The following is a 16,766-nucleotide window of genomic DNA, read 5'->3' on the forward strand; positions in this document are numbered from 1 at the left end:
TGAGCTACCTGGCTGACTCACACTCTCTAGTTGTTCACAACTATTATTTTTTTCTTCCAGTTTCAAGGCAATTTCAGTCAATAAGTATTTAAGTCATTTATTCAAATTTGATATGAAGGTTGCTATCATTTCCTCCCATTCATCCTTTTGATATACCTTTTTTTAAGTCTTCCCACTTTCATTATAAATCAGTTTCTTTCCTTTTAATCTACATAGTTTGCTGTTGCTTTTTTCCCAAGCAAGATCAATACTGAAGCTCTCAAGCTCAGCTAACTACTTGGTAACTGGATTGGCTTCCTTGAAGGTTCCGCTCAATGGCGATTCTTTGGCACCTCCCGGAAGCTTTTCCTTATCCCCCACATTGTTAGGGACTTCTCTCTAAGGCTACTTTCCATCTATGCAATACTCCTCTTCTACAGACCAATTTAGGTGCCTACTTATGTCGGCCCAAATAAGGGGTAAGCCCCCTGAAGGCAGGTCCTGCGCCTGTTTTTGCTTTGTATCTCCAGTGTTCCATATAGTGACTGCTACAGAATAAGCACTTAATATGGGCTTGCTGATTAACGGCTTAAATTTTTCCAGTAACAATGTATTGGGGTTTGGGGGATGTATTTTTTCTTAGTTCTGTTAATTCCTCCATCACCACCTCTTCAAATGGATTGGTCTCTGACCCCATCTGATCTGTACTACTGAGCTCCCTTGAAGCAGAGCTGCTTGAGGAAACAACCTGCAGAGAAAACAGTGGTATTTTCCAATAGCCAGCTAAAGCTTTCCCCTTCTTGGCCTTTTCTTCTTCACATTTGCCCGTTTTATTACTTTGCTGTTCTTCTAGCTGTCATTCCCTGTCTCCACTCTGAGATACAGAAGTGCTTCACACTCTGTCTTGATAGAGAACTGTCACTTCCCTCTCAAAAACACTCTAATTTCTTAGGTTTTGTAATAATAGCTGACATTTATATAGCACTTGGAGGTTTGAACAGTATTTTACATGTGATATATTATTTGATTTGATACAACATCTCTGGAGGTAGGTGTGTTTATTAACTACTAGGGCAAAAGGAAAAAATAATCCATTCTAAAAACTCTAGGGTGGTGCATGAGGGTATGTATGGATGTGTATGGGATTACAAATAACCAATTTCCCTGACTTTTTCTCATTTATTCAACAAGCTTTAGTTAATTGAACCAATCATCTTTGTATCATGCAAGGGGGAGAAAAAGTCAAATTAACTTTCAAAGTTATTTGTTTTAAAATTCCAGAACATTCGTATTTTGAACAAACTTTAGGTGTGCAAGACAAAACAGTGGATACTGGCAAACATTCAAAGAAGAGAATCATTCAGTGACATCTAAAATTCAAACATCAACACAAGGAGTGAATTCAATCATTTTTTCTCCCATCAATCAGTGGTTTGGAAGCTTAGTCACAACAAAAGTCTAAGCATCAGCGCAGGGTACATATCAGAATTTTTCCTTTTCACCAAAAGATTTTGGACCAAAATACTGCACAGGATTGCACATTTACAAATCAAATGTTCATGTTTGCCAACATTTCTAAACTGCTTTATCAACTTCGTGGCTTTTAACAAACCAGAGGCTTTTACAACTTTGGAAGATAACTTTTACAGAGGCAATTATAACTTTAGACAAGTACAAATGTTTCTGAGATTTGTCTAATGCCTGTTATTTACACGAATTCTTAGCTTCACAAACACTGAAATTTTATGACATTTCATGATGGTCCTAACTGCTATCTAATTAAAGTCTTTGTTTATTTCAGCCAAACAGCTTACATTATGTGAGACAAAAAAGGGAGAGCAAGAGACAACAGTATGTGGGTTTCCCTGCTGCCAAGTAACTTCAAGTGGCGCTGTCATGATTGGTTTTTAATGGTACAAAAATATTTGGTTAGCAGCATCAGAGTAATTCCTAGGAGGAATTTCACATTTTACTCCAGATGAATAAGAGTGTTGAATACATGTGAGCAAGACTAATCACTGCCTCGGCATCCACATATCATCAACACAAAGAGAGAATTTTGCATTTGGAAGGGTACGCTCTGCACAAAGCAAATATTGAAGAAGCTGAAATTTCAATTTTGGAAACTCTCCAGAACATCACTGGTGAACCAAAAGGTACTCACTCCCTGCTTTTAACTGTGAGGAGCCTCTTACATGACAACCTCTCCTGGTTGTTTCTGTTCTGCCCAAACAGGGCTTGGGTCCCCACAGACAGACAAGAACCATCGAGGCTTTGATGGGTTATATAGTCACAAGAAGGCTTGATTTCTCAGAAAGGGTAAGAACCAGCAAAACAAAAGCAAACACATCCATTCTCTTGTCTGTTTGAAGGCCAGTGCCAGTTTTGCATTGGCCACACACAGCTTGCCCGTTATATTGGCTTCTCAGTGTCTCTAATAATACAGTATAGAAGGCAGAAAATGAGTTAGTTACTGATTATATAGTTCAGAGGATATTCAGTCTCCCGTCTTATTTAGTGAGGTCACTAGTAGAGGGACTAGTACAGCACTAAGCCTGGAGTCTGAGTTCAAATCTGACCTCAGACACTTAACTGGCTGTGTGACCCTGTGTTAAGTCACTTAACTGCTGCCTGCCTCAGTTTTCTCAACTGTAAAATGGGGATAATAGCACCTACCTTGCAGGGATGTTGTAAGGATCAAGTGAGATAATATTTGTAAAAACTCTTCTGGACAGCAGCTGCCACATGATAGAAATGGTTCTTCCCTTCCCTTTCTCTTACCCATCCTATCTTCTTCTTATTATTAAGCTTTATGTATTTCTGTACGTTGAGGCCATCTCCTGTCAGGATGGCAGGTAACGTGCTTCATCAGTCCTCTGGAATCATGACGGATCATCGTGTTGATCCTTTTCCAAGTTTTTCGGTTTTGTTTCCTTCTACAATGCTGTTGTATAACTTGTTCTGGCTCTCCTCACACTCTGAATCAGTTAGCGCAAGTCATCCCAATCTTTCCGAAACTGTCCCTTTTGTCATTTCTTGTAGCACAACAGTATTCCATCACATTGATATGCCATTCAGTCACTGTTCGGGTATTATCCAAGTGACAGGGATCCCCTTAATTTCCAGTTCTTCGCAGCTATAAAAAAGAGCTGCTAAAATATCTTTAATACATACGGGTCCTTTTTCACTTTCTTTGATCTCTTTGGGACATAGACTTAATAATGGTATCACTGGCAACCTTCAGATTTTTTTAAAGTTTAGTTGACATTCATAGCTACTTCTTTGACATTTGTTTTTGAGAATCCAATCTTTCACTACAACATTCATGCATTGGACTCAAAGCATCTTTCCCAAATATTAACAGTACAGCTATATAATACTTTTCAAAATTTCAATGCAAGAAATTTATAGACATAGTATCAATCTAAAATAATGTCACTGTAGTCAGATACAAAGCATGCAGCAGAACTAAATGCCACCAACCCTATAATAGTCCAGTCGAATGCATCTCTAAATTAACTACAGGGAAGAGGAAAACAACAACACATGGTTCTCCCAATGCCTGGCATTCCACACGTTCAAAAATCATCACAGAGTTTTGGCCTTTTTCTCAAAGTTTCTTTGATATATTTTGTTTTTAAATTAGAAACATTTACAGATTACTCCCACTCATTGAGAAGTCTTTTATAACTAAGTAAAACAATTAGGGAAAACAAACAACACAGTGACCTCATCTGAAAGTGCAGGCTACATTCCACATCTGTAGTGTCACCCCCAACCTTTCAATTTTTTTAATCAACAGAAGTCTATTTTCTCTCCTCTCACCCCAACTCCATTAGGAAAAAAAAAAGGAAATGAACCACTTATAACAAATATACATAATTAAAACAAATTTCCTCATTGGATGTATACAAAAACACATGACGTCTCATTCTGGACCCCAACTCTGTCACTTCTCTGGAAACAGGCATAGAGTATATTTCTTAATTGGCCCTTCGGAATCCTGGATCATCACTTCACTGATAATGGTTCAGAGTTTTCAAATTTGTCTGTCTTTACAGGGCTGTTGTTACTGTACAAACTGTTCTCCTGCTCCTGCTCATTTCATTTTAATAATAATAGCTAACATTTGCATAGTGCCTACTATGTGCCAGGCACTCTGCTAATCACTTTACACTTGTTAGCTCCCTTGATCCCATTTTTATCTCTTTATAGTCATCTTCAAAATAATGTAATTTTATAATATTGATGTTACAGTATAGACTGTTCATCAGCCTCTGCTTACTTCACTATTCCTCAATTCATCTAAGTCCACAGCTTTTTGAAATGATCTATTTCCTCCTTTATTATAGCACAAAACTACTCTCTCATATACTCCAAGTTACAGGCATATCTTGCTTTATTGCGCTTCGTGGATATAGCGGTTTTTACAAACTGAAGGTTTATGGCAACCCTGTGTCCGCGTCTTATCGGCACCATTTTTCCAATAGCACGTGCTCACATAATTTCCCTGTGTCACATTTTGGTAATTCTCCCAATATGTCAAATGTCTTCATTATTATTATACCTGTCACGGTGATCTGTGACCAATGACCTTTGATTTTATTATTATAATTGTTTTGGGGCATCGCGAACTGCACCCATATAAGATGTGGAACCTAAGTGATCGATGCTGTGTATGTTCCGACTGTTCCACAGACCTGGCCCTTCCCCCATATCTTCCTCTCCTCTGGCCTCTCTATTGCCTGAGATACAATGATATTGAAATTAGGCCAATTAATAACTATAAAGTGGCCTCTAAGTGTTCAAGTGAAAGGAAGAGTCAATTAATGCCACAAACCTCACTGCTCTCCAATTTTAAGAAACTGCCACAGTCACGCCAACCTTCAGCAACCACCTCCCTGGTCAGTCAGAAGCCATCAAGGCAAGACACTCAACGAGCAAAAAGATTACAAATGACTGAATGCTCGGATGATGACTACTTTTTTTTAAGCCATAAAGTATTTTTAAATTAAGACGTGCGTTGTCTTTTTAGACATAATACTATTGCACACTTATTAAACTACAGTATGATGTAAATATAATTTTATATGCACTGGGAAAACAAAAAAACTTATGTAACTTGTTTTATTGCAATATTAATGTACTTTAACGTGGTGGTCTACAACCAAAGCCATAATATCTCTGAGGTATGCCTGAATTCACTTCTTAGGAGTAATTTGAAGTATCTACTGAATTATGCTACTGGTGACCAGATTTCTTCATTGTATACGTTTAATTCCCTATTACTTAATTGGAAAGAAACTAATAAAGGCTTGTGCCTAGCCTATACATGAATAAGCAGTTATCTTCCTTCATTTCAATTCAACTCATCCTTTATTGAGCACCCACTGTATACAGAACACTAAGTCAGTCACTGGGTTACACTTTAATATAAGATATGGCCCCAGCCCCGATACAGTCTAGTAGGAGGCTGTAACTCATAAATAGCAGTAATGAAAGATAGTGCATATATGAAAATGGATGTAAGCAAAGAACCACAGAAAGTCCAAACTGGAAATGCTTATTACTGATTTACCTGAAGGAGGGAGCATTTAAGTCTTTTTATTTACCATTTGATAAAAAGAATTATTAAACCTCTAAATCACCTATTTTCCAAAAGCTTTCCCATCTAAGTCAGTGGCAGAATTATGTACACACAAACACATGCTTAATTTACTAATAGCCTTAGGTTTTTATCAGAATTAAGATTTTAGTGAAGTGGGTGTTCTAGAATGACAGCAAAAGATGATTTCAAAGCAAAAGCCACATTAAAGTGCCTGCCTATCTAGCCACCTACAGGACCCTACATAGAATTCACAGCTGGAAAACTAACCATGAACATCACCTAGATGAATCTCCTCATTTAACAAATAAGGAAACTGAGTTGGTGAAAAGTTAATAATGTGTTTAAGTTCCCATAGGTATAAAGAGCAAGGCTATGTTTCCCCTAGGTCTCCTGACTTCAAAATCAGTGTTCTTTTTTTCCACTATACCATCTTGCCTATGACCAAGTATTTATTTCTAAAGATTCTTTTTATTTCTTTCTTGGGACTTGGAACTGAGAACTCTCATGCAGCCAACTACTGAATAATTTTTTTTTCCATTTTGTTTTCATTCATTTTCAAATGAAATATTATTGACATAATCTGCCCCCAACACCCTTCCATTCTTCTTACCCCTTACTGCCTACCATGGACTCTTCAATCTAATGACACTGGTCCCCTTGTTCTTCCTCAAACAAGATAAGCCATTTCCCAACTCTGGGCATTCCTACTGCCTCTACTCCATGCCTACAATGCTCCTCCTCTTCATCTCCACCTCTTGACTTCCCTCAAGTCCTAGTTAAAATCTCAACATCTATAGGAATTTTCCCTATCACCATTCATGCTAGTGCCTGGCCTGTGTTGGTTATTTCTGATTTATCCTGTTTATAACTTGTTTGTTCACAGTTGTTTGCATATTTTCTCACAACAGACTGAGTTCCTGGAAAGCCACTAGTGTCTTTTACCTTTCTTTAATATATCCCCAATGCTTAGTTCAGTGCCTGGCTCGTAGAAGGTGCTTAATAAATGTTTCTTAGCATTATTAGCATTACATTTGACTCCCTGCTGTTCCTCCATGTTCCAACTCATGAGATTTCACTGGCTGTCCTCCATGTCTGGGACGTTCTCCCTCATCATCTCTCCCTCCTAGTTTCCCTAACTTCCTTCAAATCTCAGATAAAGACTCATTTTATGCAAGAATCCTTTCCCCATGCTCCTTAATCTAAGTGCCTTGTCTTCACCATTACACTATGAGCTCCTTGAGAACAGGAATCATTTTTTCCCCTTTCTTTGTATCCCCAGTGCTTAGCACAGTGCCTGGCACATTCTCAGCACTTAATAAATGCTACTTGATTTAGTGACTAATTTTCACTAAATTAATGCCACCTCAACAACCCCTCAAAGAAAAGGGTTTTCACTGTGTGCTTATTTGTTTGCTTTGCTTTTTTTAAAAAATTTTAGTTTTACTTTTGGTCAGGCTTTTATAAATTCCTGAAGTATTCTGAGAAATTGAGATTTGGGAGGGTTGTTGACATCCCATAATTTATTTATGCTAAGATCTGCTGGTCAGAGTGGGGATAACATGTCCCCTGAAGGCTCAGTGAGATGCAGACAGTGATGCAATAAAGTTTGTTTTTATTGCTAGTAAAAGGTAGCACATTATCCTAAGAAGCTTCAAGGCTGAATGTTCTTTGGGGTAACTTTAAGTCATTTTACTTTGTCCATTCATTTCAGTTCTATTCAATAAATTTTATTAAGTAATTACTGTGCACAGAGCCCAGTGCTAGACATATAATAAAGAAGACCCAAAAGCACTGGCTCTGAAGTCAGAGGACCTGGGTTCAAACCTTGCCTCTGATATTTTGCTGCTTATCATTTAACTTCCTTGGGCCTGTTTCCTCATCTGTTAAATGCATAGGGTGAACGAGATAGCCTCTGAAGTCCTTTAGACCTCTAGATCTTTTATGATGAATTTCTAATTAATTTCATCAAATATATATGAAGGCAGTGTTGAAATAGACATAGCATTCACCTATATACATGTAGATGTAAAAAGAAGATAGATATAAGGAAGAAAAAAGCTTAAAACTTCCTGTTTCTATACGGTAAAACAGTAGAATACAGAAATTCAACTTGTTTTAAAGAGTAAAAAAGTCTACACTGCTTTTTGCACCCTATAACTAAAACCTGAAATTAATATGCACACATTATCTTTATGTTTCTGAATACATACATCATTTTCCCCTTCCTTCATTTCAGCCTGTGGGTGAGCAATATCTGATTTTTTTCCCTACAACCCAAGGCACAAAGCAAATGCAGCAGCTAACAGACAACTCTTAAGATGGGCGAATGCCAATGCCTAGATGTCTCCTCACTCTGCCCTCCCTACACCAATCCAGAGGGCCTTGAGCCCTCTGGCTGTGGGTCGGGAGATAAGGCATGCTTAGCAAGCCACAGCCATTGCGAGAGTGCTACCTCCAAGCCAGAAATGTCCCAATGATCTGAGAAATGCTAGGCAGTTGGTGTGGTTCTGAAACACAACTCTGAGCGTTTAAATGTGAGAACTGACACAAACTAAATCACTCAGAGCGCTAAGTATTTTTTATTTAAATGGAGGCCTATGGGGCGAATGAGGTCAGGGCAGGAGCTAGGTACCAATAGATGAAGAGACTGAGTCATATTCAGGAACATATAATTATAGGTCTAAACATCGAGAAACTAGAAATACAAATTAGTAACAAATGGCTGTGCAATTTATTGACACTAACTTCATTTAGGAACCTCTTAGAGACTTATTTCATGTAGTCATAGCTTTAGTTACTTTTTATATTTAAAATGTTTGAATTATTTAGATATTAAATACATGTTTAAATGTTATGATGTATACTTAATGCATCTTTATTATTCAGAGAATGCATTGTAGCATGCAAATTTTGTTCATAATTACACATGTAAGGAGAGTCAGGTTAACAGAGAATAGGCGGTGGAATCTAGACAACCCGGGGCCAAATTCCACTTCTGACAAAAACTGGAAGGAAACTGAGGGTGACTCTGGGAAAGTCGCTTAACAGCTCAGCACCTCCAGGAAACAATTAAAGCATGGGTGCTAATTTGCATTCGTAGGAGATGTTTCCTTACCCAGGAGTCCCTGACACACTGCAAAGCCAGAATCTTCTTCTAAGAAAAATTACAAATATACAGCAGCATCTTCCCATGATTTTACAGATGAGTAAATTCAGGACCAGATGTGTTAAGTGAGATTCTCCAATGCCAGAGAGTTAATAATAAGTAAAAGAGCTGAGATTTGAACTTACAGCCTCTGACTGCAAATCCAGCATGCCTTCCTTTAGACACACTGCCCTCATTTATTCACTCTTTCATTCAAAGAAACATTTGCTATTACACTTGCTTTGTGTAATTCATGTGTTAGGAATGTGGTTCAGTAGGGTTCAACTCTCTATGACCCCATTTGGAGTTTTCTTGGCAAAGATACTAGAGTGTTTGCCATTTCCTTCTTCAGCTCATTTCACAGACAAGGAAACTGAGGCAAACAGGATTAAGTGATTTGCCCAGTCACCCAACTAGTAAATTTCTGAGGTTGAATTTGAGTTCAGGAAGATGAGTTTCTGACTCCAGGCCTGGCGCTCTAACCACTGTCCCACCTTGGCTGCCCCAAGCATTATCTATAGCTTTCAGCTATTATGACGCTGCCTATGACAACTGACCTTCCTCGTTTTCAGATCCATCCACAGTTCCATACAATCAGCTGACTAAATACAATTAACCAACATAAAGTAATTTTTAAAACTTTCTCACCAGCACAAAATCACAAAGTGTAGTTTTATGGGCCAAGTGTTTCATCTTTATTAATATCCCTGTATTCCTACTGACAGATTTCCCTTAGGGTAAGAACATTTTAAGGCAAACATCTGGATAATTGGTTAGTACAGAAGCTTATCAATTCCTTTACCACACAGATGTATTCAATTCAATTAGAAACAGCCGCACTGCTTGGTAGGGAAAAGAGCTGAAACTGGAGTCAGGAGAGACTCTGCTTTGAATCCAGTCTTTCCTTCCTACCAGTGTGTAACTATCAGCAAGCCATGTAACACATCTAAAAAATGGAGATAGCCACGCCTTCTGTGCTGATACTTGTGGGGATCCAGTGAATGATGTGTGTTTCTTTCTAAGTGTCAGCTATTGTCAAGTCAGCAGGCGGCTAAGTGAAAAAGTGGAGAGGGGGCCAGGCCTAGAATCACTTAGACCTGAGTTCAAATTAAGCTTCAGACACTTACCAGCTCAGTGACTCAGGGCAAGTCACTTAACCCATTTTCCTCAGTTTCCTCATTTGTAAAATAAGCTGGAGAAGGAAATGGCAAACCACTCCAGTGTCTTTGCCAAGAAAACCCCGAATGGGGTCATGAAAGGTGGGAGAGGACTGAAATGACTGAACAACAAACAACAAAAAAACCTGAAAATTACTATTCCCTAATAATCACCTACAAGAAATGCACAATTTTGTATTGCAGTACTAAGCAAAGGATGAGTAGAATGCAGAGAAAACTATATAGGTGCATATATATATGTGTATATATATGTATACACACACACACACACACACACACACATACAAGCATATACACACACAACAGAAAATGAAAACCATATATGTATCCAGGCCTCCAACCCCAGAATTAGTTAAAAAATACGACTGCTTTTAATTTCCAAAGAGGACTTTTCTGCATCAGCCAGCTCTCTGGAACAATAGAAAGATATGGAAGACTAACGCACTCAATGAGGACGGTGAGGAATAGCTAAAAGATGTTCTAAAGGGAGGGGGAACATAATTCCACCACTACAGAAGAGAAATTTTAAAAATGAGTAAAGTACAAACAGCGACAACATAAGGACTTGATAACAGGCATTTCAGTCAGTAACCCTCTCTTTTTCCAACCCTAAACACCTAGCCTCTAACTTTTGTTTCTCCTATGCGGCAAAATGCTTCCAATTAAAATCTTGCTCTTCTAGTTCTGGGTCCACATAATTAAAAATGTCTAAGTGTCTAATCTGGAGACATAGGCTAGGATTCTTTAGCTATGATACCTCAGCTCAAGTAATTTGATGAAGAATAGCTCGTTTTCAATCCAGGACAGTAACAGTCAAAGTGAGTAGGTAGTCATTTTAATTACATCACATCATCCCAACTTAATATTACTTATAAGAAAAAAAAAGCACTTTACTTCCTTTCCTTGATATGGGCCGTGGAAAGGGAGCAAAAACTCCAAGCTTTTCTTCCTCTTTAATACTGTTAGGTGCTTCCTTCAAAACAATTCTTTCTCAGTCTTCATGCACTAGGTTCCTTTGATACTAGAAAGTAGCAGTGTTTCAAAGTAAGCCAACTTCTTTTTTTTCCTTCCTAAACCAATAAGCATTCACAGTAGTAAAAGAAAACATGTCTATATAAAGCCAGCCGCCAAGGTCATATGCTTGAGCGAAAAAGACAAATTGGTTTACATCTTCTATAGCCAACAGAACCTTGAGTTGTTCCTTCTAAAAAGAGCATACATTAATAATACCATGCAAACTTATGAATTGTTTAAAAGAAAATGCAAGTTCAGAATTATCACTGAAATTAAAAGGAGGGACTGGGAAGACCAGAGTTCAAGTGTCACCTCTCTAACACATTTTGTCTATGTGACCCTGGGCAGGTCATTTAATCTTTCAGTGGTAATCTGCATTGGTGGAGGGAGTTTTCTCATTGGGAGTTTCCTATATCACTGAAATCACAGACTTGCACTAAATCAAGAAATAACCTCCTGCCAACATCACCTGCTCCCCCCCCCCCCGCCAATCCCCCCCCAGAAAGAAACAAAAAAAAACCACAATCCAAAACATAGTCTAGTGAGGTTCGTAGATAATATCAAAACTTTTCAGGCACAAATAAATGACACCAGATAATTGTCCATGGTCAAACAACTGCTGTTATGTAAAGATACAATCTGAGTTTATTTGCTTCAAAACATTTCAAAAACTATAAGATTTCAACAGCATGGGTATTCCCTTCACCAATGCAGATTACAATCCTTTTAGTGGATAGTCTTTGTGTAGCAAAAATAAAAATAATTCATTACCCTGGTGGTCAAGGGTGTCTGGTAAAGTTTGTCACGTCAAAACAGACATATTAGTCTGTTGCTGGGCTGATACTTGGGAAATTCTCCAGCTGGCTACAATCTTCCAGAATGCACAGACTGAGAACCCAGGATCACCTCCATACCTGGATGAGGTATCAGAATAATCCTAGGTGAAGTACCCTTGGCCTATACTATATAACAGAAGCCATTCTACACTGTATAAAAAGGAGCCATTCCCTCCTTTTAATTTTGGTGATAATTCTGTTGCCTATATTGATGATATAAAGCATGCATATACTACTAATTCTAAAATTTAAAGTCAGGGGCATCTTTGTAAAGGATGAAACTATTTTTTTCTATTTTGAAATGAAGTAAAAAGTGAACATCTGAATAACCTTACTCTTGACCAAGTGAAAAAAAAAAACCACATAGAGGGATTTTTTTAAAAAATAAAGGATGATCTTGGACTATTTTTAAATCTTTGTTTTAACCCTACCCTAGCTATTTCTGGCTTTTTTCCTAGTCCACAATATCAGGAGGCCATTTCTAACTTTCACCTCTCTCTTAAAGAGTCTCTCCTTCCAGGCAGTTGATTGTTTTAAAGTGTAATTTGCAGAAGAAATTGAGATCACCAAGTTAATAGTAACTTATCAAACCTCACTGTCATTCAGACATGGTCTTCAATCTATTCAGGTAATCCCTCCCTTCCTTCAAGAATAAAGAATCCTCCTATGTCCACATGCCTTTTCATTGTCTGTATCTTATTCCCCCCATTCCTAAAATGCCACCATCCCCCTTTGCGCTCTTCATTGAGCCAGAGTCCTCCTCCTCCCCATCAAAATTCACTAAACACTTCAGCTAATAAAAACTGAGCTCCTACCATGTGCAAGGCAATGCACTATGAACTTCGGGGGATACAAAGATGATTAAGATAGAGTCACTATTCTCAAGGATCTTACCATGTAATAGGAGTAAAACAAGTATATGGACGCTATGTCAGTGAAATCACAAGTCCAGTTAAATAACAGCTAGCATTTCTGCAGCTCTTCCATTTCTTTAAGGTTTGCAAAGCATTTCACTTCATTTGATCCCCACACAAGAACCCTGTGAGGGAGATGCTATTATTATAATACCCATTTTACAAATTTTAAAAAATGAGGGTGGGAAAGGTTAAGCCCAGGGTCACAAGACTACTAAGTTTCGAGGTGGAATTCAAACTCCATTCTTAAATGAGTATTCCAACCACTACACCATCTTAACCACATAAGTTCAAAACTAACTTAAAAAGCAGAGTAAGAGAACTTGGCTAAGCAAAAGACAAAGTGCTCTGAGATTCAGAGGAGAAAAAGAGCATTTATATACAAATAGGAGGATCAGGAAAAGTTTCCAGGAAAAGTTGGGCCTTGAGATGAGACTTGATGGATGACCCTTTAAAAGGAAGAATAGCAGAGTAGGAGGTTTATTCCAGGCAGAGGAAAAAGCATGCACTAAGTACGTTCCTATCTCTTAAGTCTTCTCTTCTAGCTAAATATTCTTCATTTCTTCAATAGAGCCCAATGGCGTGATCTCCAGTTCCCTCACGGTCCTGATCTCTCGCAGCGTTACGTACAGTTTTGTAATGTAGGGGCAGACAGCCTATCTTCTGCTCTTAATTATTACTTGTATACAAATAACTCTCAAACCTCAGTCTCTGTATAGTGCTATAGCCAGGGCATTTGTAACCCATATTTCCTCCCACAGTCCAAAGCTAAACAAGTGTAGGAAGGCAGCATGTGGACAGTGCTGAAGTTGAAATTAGGAAGAACCGGGTTCAAATCCTACCTCAGAATACCTATTAGATATGCAACCATGTGAAAGTCATTTAATTTCTTTAAGCCTTTGTTTCTTCATTTGAAAAAAAATTAGGTGTTCAACTAGTGGCCCCTAAGGTCTAATCCACTTCTAAGATGATCATCCTATAATAATAATAATAATAATAATAATAATAATAATAAAAATCATTATCTTAAACCTTGAGAACTCTGACTCTATTCCATTTTCTCCATTATAGCTGGAGACTTTGTCCATTTACCATCAACCAGATACCAAATTCTGAGCATTTTTCTGGATGTATTCTCAAATTCCATTTTCCATAGCCCTGGTGGCTCTAACTAGTTCATGACTGAACGAAGGGAATAGCTTTTTTGCTGGACTCCATGCCTTTAGACTCTCTCTACTCTAAAATACTGTCTGCAGAATGAAACACATCACCTTCCAGATTACTTCTGGTCATGTCACATCTGTATTCAGAAAGGTTGTAAGCAGCTCTCAATTGTCCCTGGACAATTAGCCTCCTATTTCATCTTTTCCCTCTCTGCCCTACAGTCTGCTCCAATCAATCAAACTGGTAACCATTCCTCACTTAAAATGCTTTTCCTAAACCTTTTCATCTCACTTCAGTTGCCTCACATCGTAGTCTATGACAATAGCCCTTCCTTTCTTTGAAACATCAAAAAGCCTATTCAGATTATCCTATATAATAATTACTGACTCAATCTATTCCAGCAGTCCCTTTAGATTCATACTTTTTCTTTAACAATCCAGTCTCTGTGCAATTTGTTGTACCATCACTCAATAAACATTTGCTAATCACTGATATGTTTCTGTTTCTATTTTTAATATGATTTTGTTGGTTTCTGTCCTTACTGACCATTTTCATCAAACTATAAACTTTCAGAGTAAGACTGAGCACCTTTAGAAGTAACTTCTTAGAGTGCTTTAAGCTCCTCTCGACATATAATGAACATGCCACAACATTGATTATAATGACATTACAATGACAGTGCGGCTCTCAATGATTTTTACCATGTTCTCCAAAAAGCATACTTGCAATTAAAAATTACAGGTCTTTTTCTTATACATAAAAAGTTACTGCTTCTGATAATTTATATAACACATGGGATTCCTGGCACTCAGTGTTATTCCTACACTACTCCAGTCTTTTACAACTTTTAGATTCTCCCACAATCTCCGCCCCCCAAATACATACACACACACTTATGCTGGTCTCCCTTGCTCTCTGGCTGTATGGCCCCTTTCCCCAGAATTCAGTTCTGTAACAAAACTGTTCACAGAGAGTGATTCTAGATTCTTTAAGTCATCCTTCAGAAGTCACTTGCCAATTCTCGAGGGTGAAATTCAGCACCAACTCTCTTAGAAATCCCAGTCTCCACCTCCAACATCTTTGGCTGTTTATACTAAGCGGGCTGGCGCCTGCTGTCCCCAGCCTCTTTTCACTCTTATCAGTCCTTCCATATAACACCCATATAGATGGGTACTGGGACAACCTGGAATCGATTGACTAGCTGTAAAAGTTGGGGGAGGGAATAGTCTTCCTGGCTGCAAAATTAGCAGTTACCCTCCAGTTTTCTTCAACTCCAGGCACAACCAAGATGTGAGCTGTCCTGTGGTGAAGTTTTCCACCCTAGATGGTTCAGTTTCTTGGGAAAGATAGTGTAAAAGTTTCCTGATCTTCATTCATACCCTGCTAGTGTAAATAGAGGTGGTTGCAGAAGGCTGTGAAAATTTCAAGCTTTATCAATGGAAAATGTATTATCTAACGGTTCAGAAAGGGTGGGGGGAGCCATGGTTTGAGTGATGGTCAGAGTTGAGTCTGTTGTTATCACAGCTGGACTCTCTTGCCACTTAAACTTTATCTGACAGGTGAGAAATTCCTCATCTCCTCCCTTCCCAGCTCAGGAAAGCAAAAATGCTCCACACCATTCAATTAACTCCTCAGCTCTAATTGGAAGGCTAAGCAGGGTCTAAGGAAGAAGATGAAAAAGCTCCGAGATCATCCCGTGGGAAACTCTTCTTAGGTGGCAGAGATGCTTCAAGAAAAGACACAAGTGAGAAAGCGAGGGATGAATGGAGACAAAGATGATGGAAATCGTGAAAATGGAAAGGGTAAACAAATGGGTGTGGGTGGAGGGGTGTCTTCAAATAGTGGGTAAAAACACCAAGAGAAGAAAAAAGATGGGGGAAGATAAGTAAAGAATAGAGGGGCTGATGGCAAGTCATCTAGAGTGACGTTCCGGACGCCGGGGCTGAATCCGTCCTTCTGTCAATATCCAAACCCTCCTAGACCCCAGAACCAGTCGGACCCCAGGTGGGAAGGATAGTATAAAAGTCCAACCAGCTGGACTGACCCCAACAGAGAAAGACACTTAGCCAGGACCGAGAGAACTGACCAGGGGAGAGCTCGGGGAGCGCCCCCTATGCAAATAGGGACAGAGACCCAGAGACCCAGAGAGCCGGCCGCCTTACCTTCTGGTCCACTATGGAGCAAGCCATCTCCCGGACGTGAGCCAAGCTGTACTCCCCCGAGGAGTCCTGCAGCAGCAGCACGGGTTCCCGGCTCAGCCCGATCTGGAGATGAAAGGAGATGCCCCCGGCCGGAGCCAGAGCCGGAGTCAGAGCCGGGGTCGGTACCGGCACCGGCCCTTGGACCAGAGCGGACGCCGCCGCCGCCGCCGCCACTGCCACCGGCAGCAAAGGGCTGGGCGGCCGGATGACCGGAGGGGCGCTCATCGGGAAACTGGCCCGGGCGTGGAGGTGTGTCTGGAGGAGGGAGATCGGCAGAGAGGGGAGCCCAGGAGGAGCGGGCAGAAAGGACGGGAGGGCACCGCTAAGAGGGGGAGCAGGCGCAAGGGAGAGAAGAGAAAGCCGAGGGGGAGGAAGGACGGCAGAACGAGGGGAAAAGTTTGGCGGCTGGAGAGTGAGGCGCTTCTAGCCCAGCCGAGCCTCGGCGGAAAATAACAAACTTTCCGGAAAAGTCCCGCGGCCAGAGGAGGGGGGGAGACGAGGTTCGGGACGGGAGGGGGAGCGGGGGAAGATGGCCGAGGCCGGGAGGAGGGTACGGCCAGGAAAGGGCGAGCGAGGGAGCCCGGGCCCGGGCAGCCAGGGAGCAGGGGGTGGGAAAGCCGCCACCTCCACCGCCGCCGAGATGTGGCCGCTGCTGGCGGACTGGAAGCGCCCGGTCAGCCTGGCGCACGGAGCCCGGGGGCGGGGGGAGGGCACGGAGGGGAGGGAG

The 16,766-nt window shown here is 40.1% G+C and overlaps 1 protein-coding gene across 3 annotated transcripts in view; it reads right to left on the reverse strand.

The window, feature by feature from the left end:
- The window catches only part of PRKD1 (protein kinase D1), a 431,283-nt gene extending 414,982 nt beyond the window's left edge, over window positions 1-16,301 (reverse strand). For all 3 annotated transcript variants that reach the window (XM_036736930.1, XM_036736933.1, XM_036736931.1), the window contains exon 1: window positions 16,001-16,301. In XM_036736930.1, the coding sequence (XP_036592825.1) occupies window positions 16,001-16,264 (264 nt within the window). In that variant the 5' untranslated portion in view covers window positions 16,265-16,301. The remainder of the gene's footprint in view (window positions 1-16,000) is intronic.
- Window positions 16,302-16,766: the final 465 nt, after the last annotated feature.

Source organism: Trichosurus vulpecula, chromosome 8, assembly GCF_011100635.1.
Source record: "Trichosurus vulpecula isolate mTriVul1 chromosome 8, mTriVul1.pri, whole genome shotgun sequence".
Classification (NCBI taxonomy): domain Eukaryota; kingdom Metazoa; phylum Chordata; class Mammalia; order Diprotodontia; family Phalangeridae; genus Trichosurus; species Trichosurus vulpecula.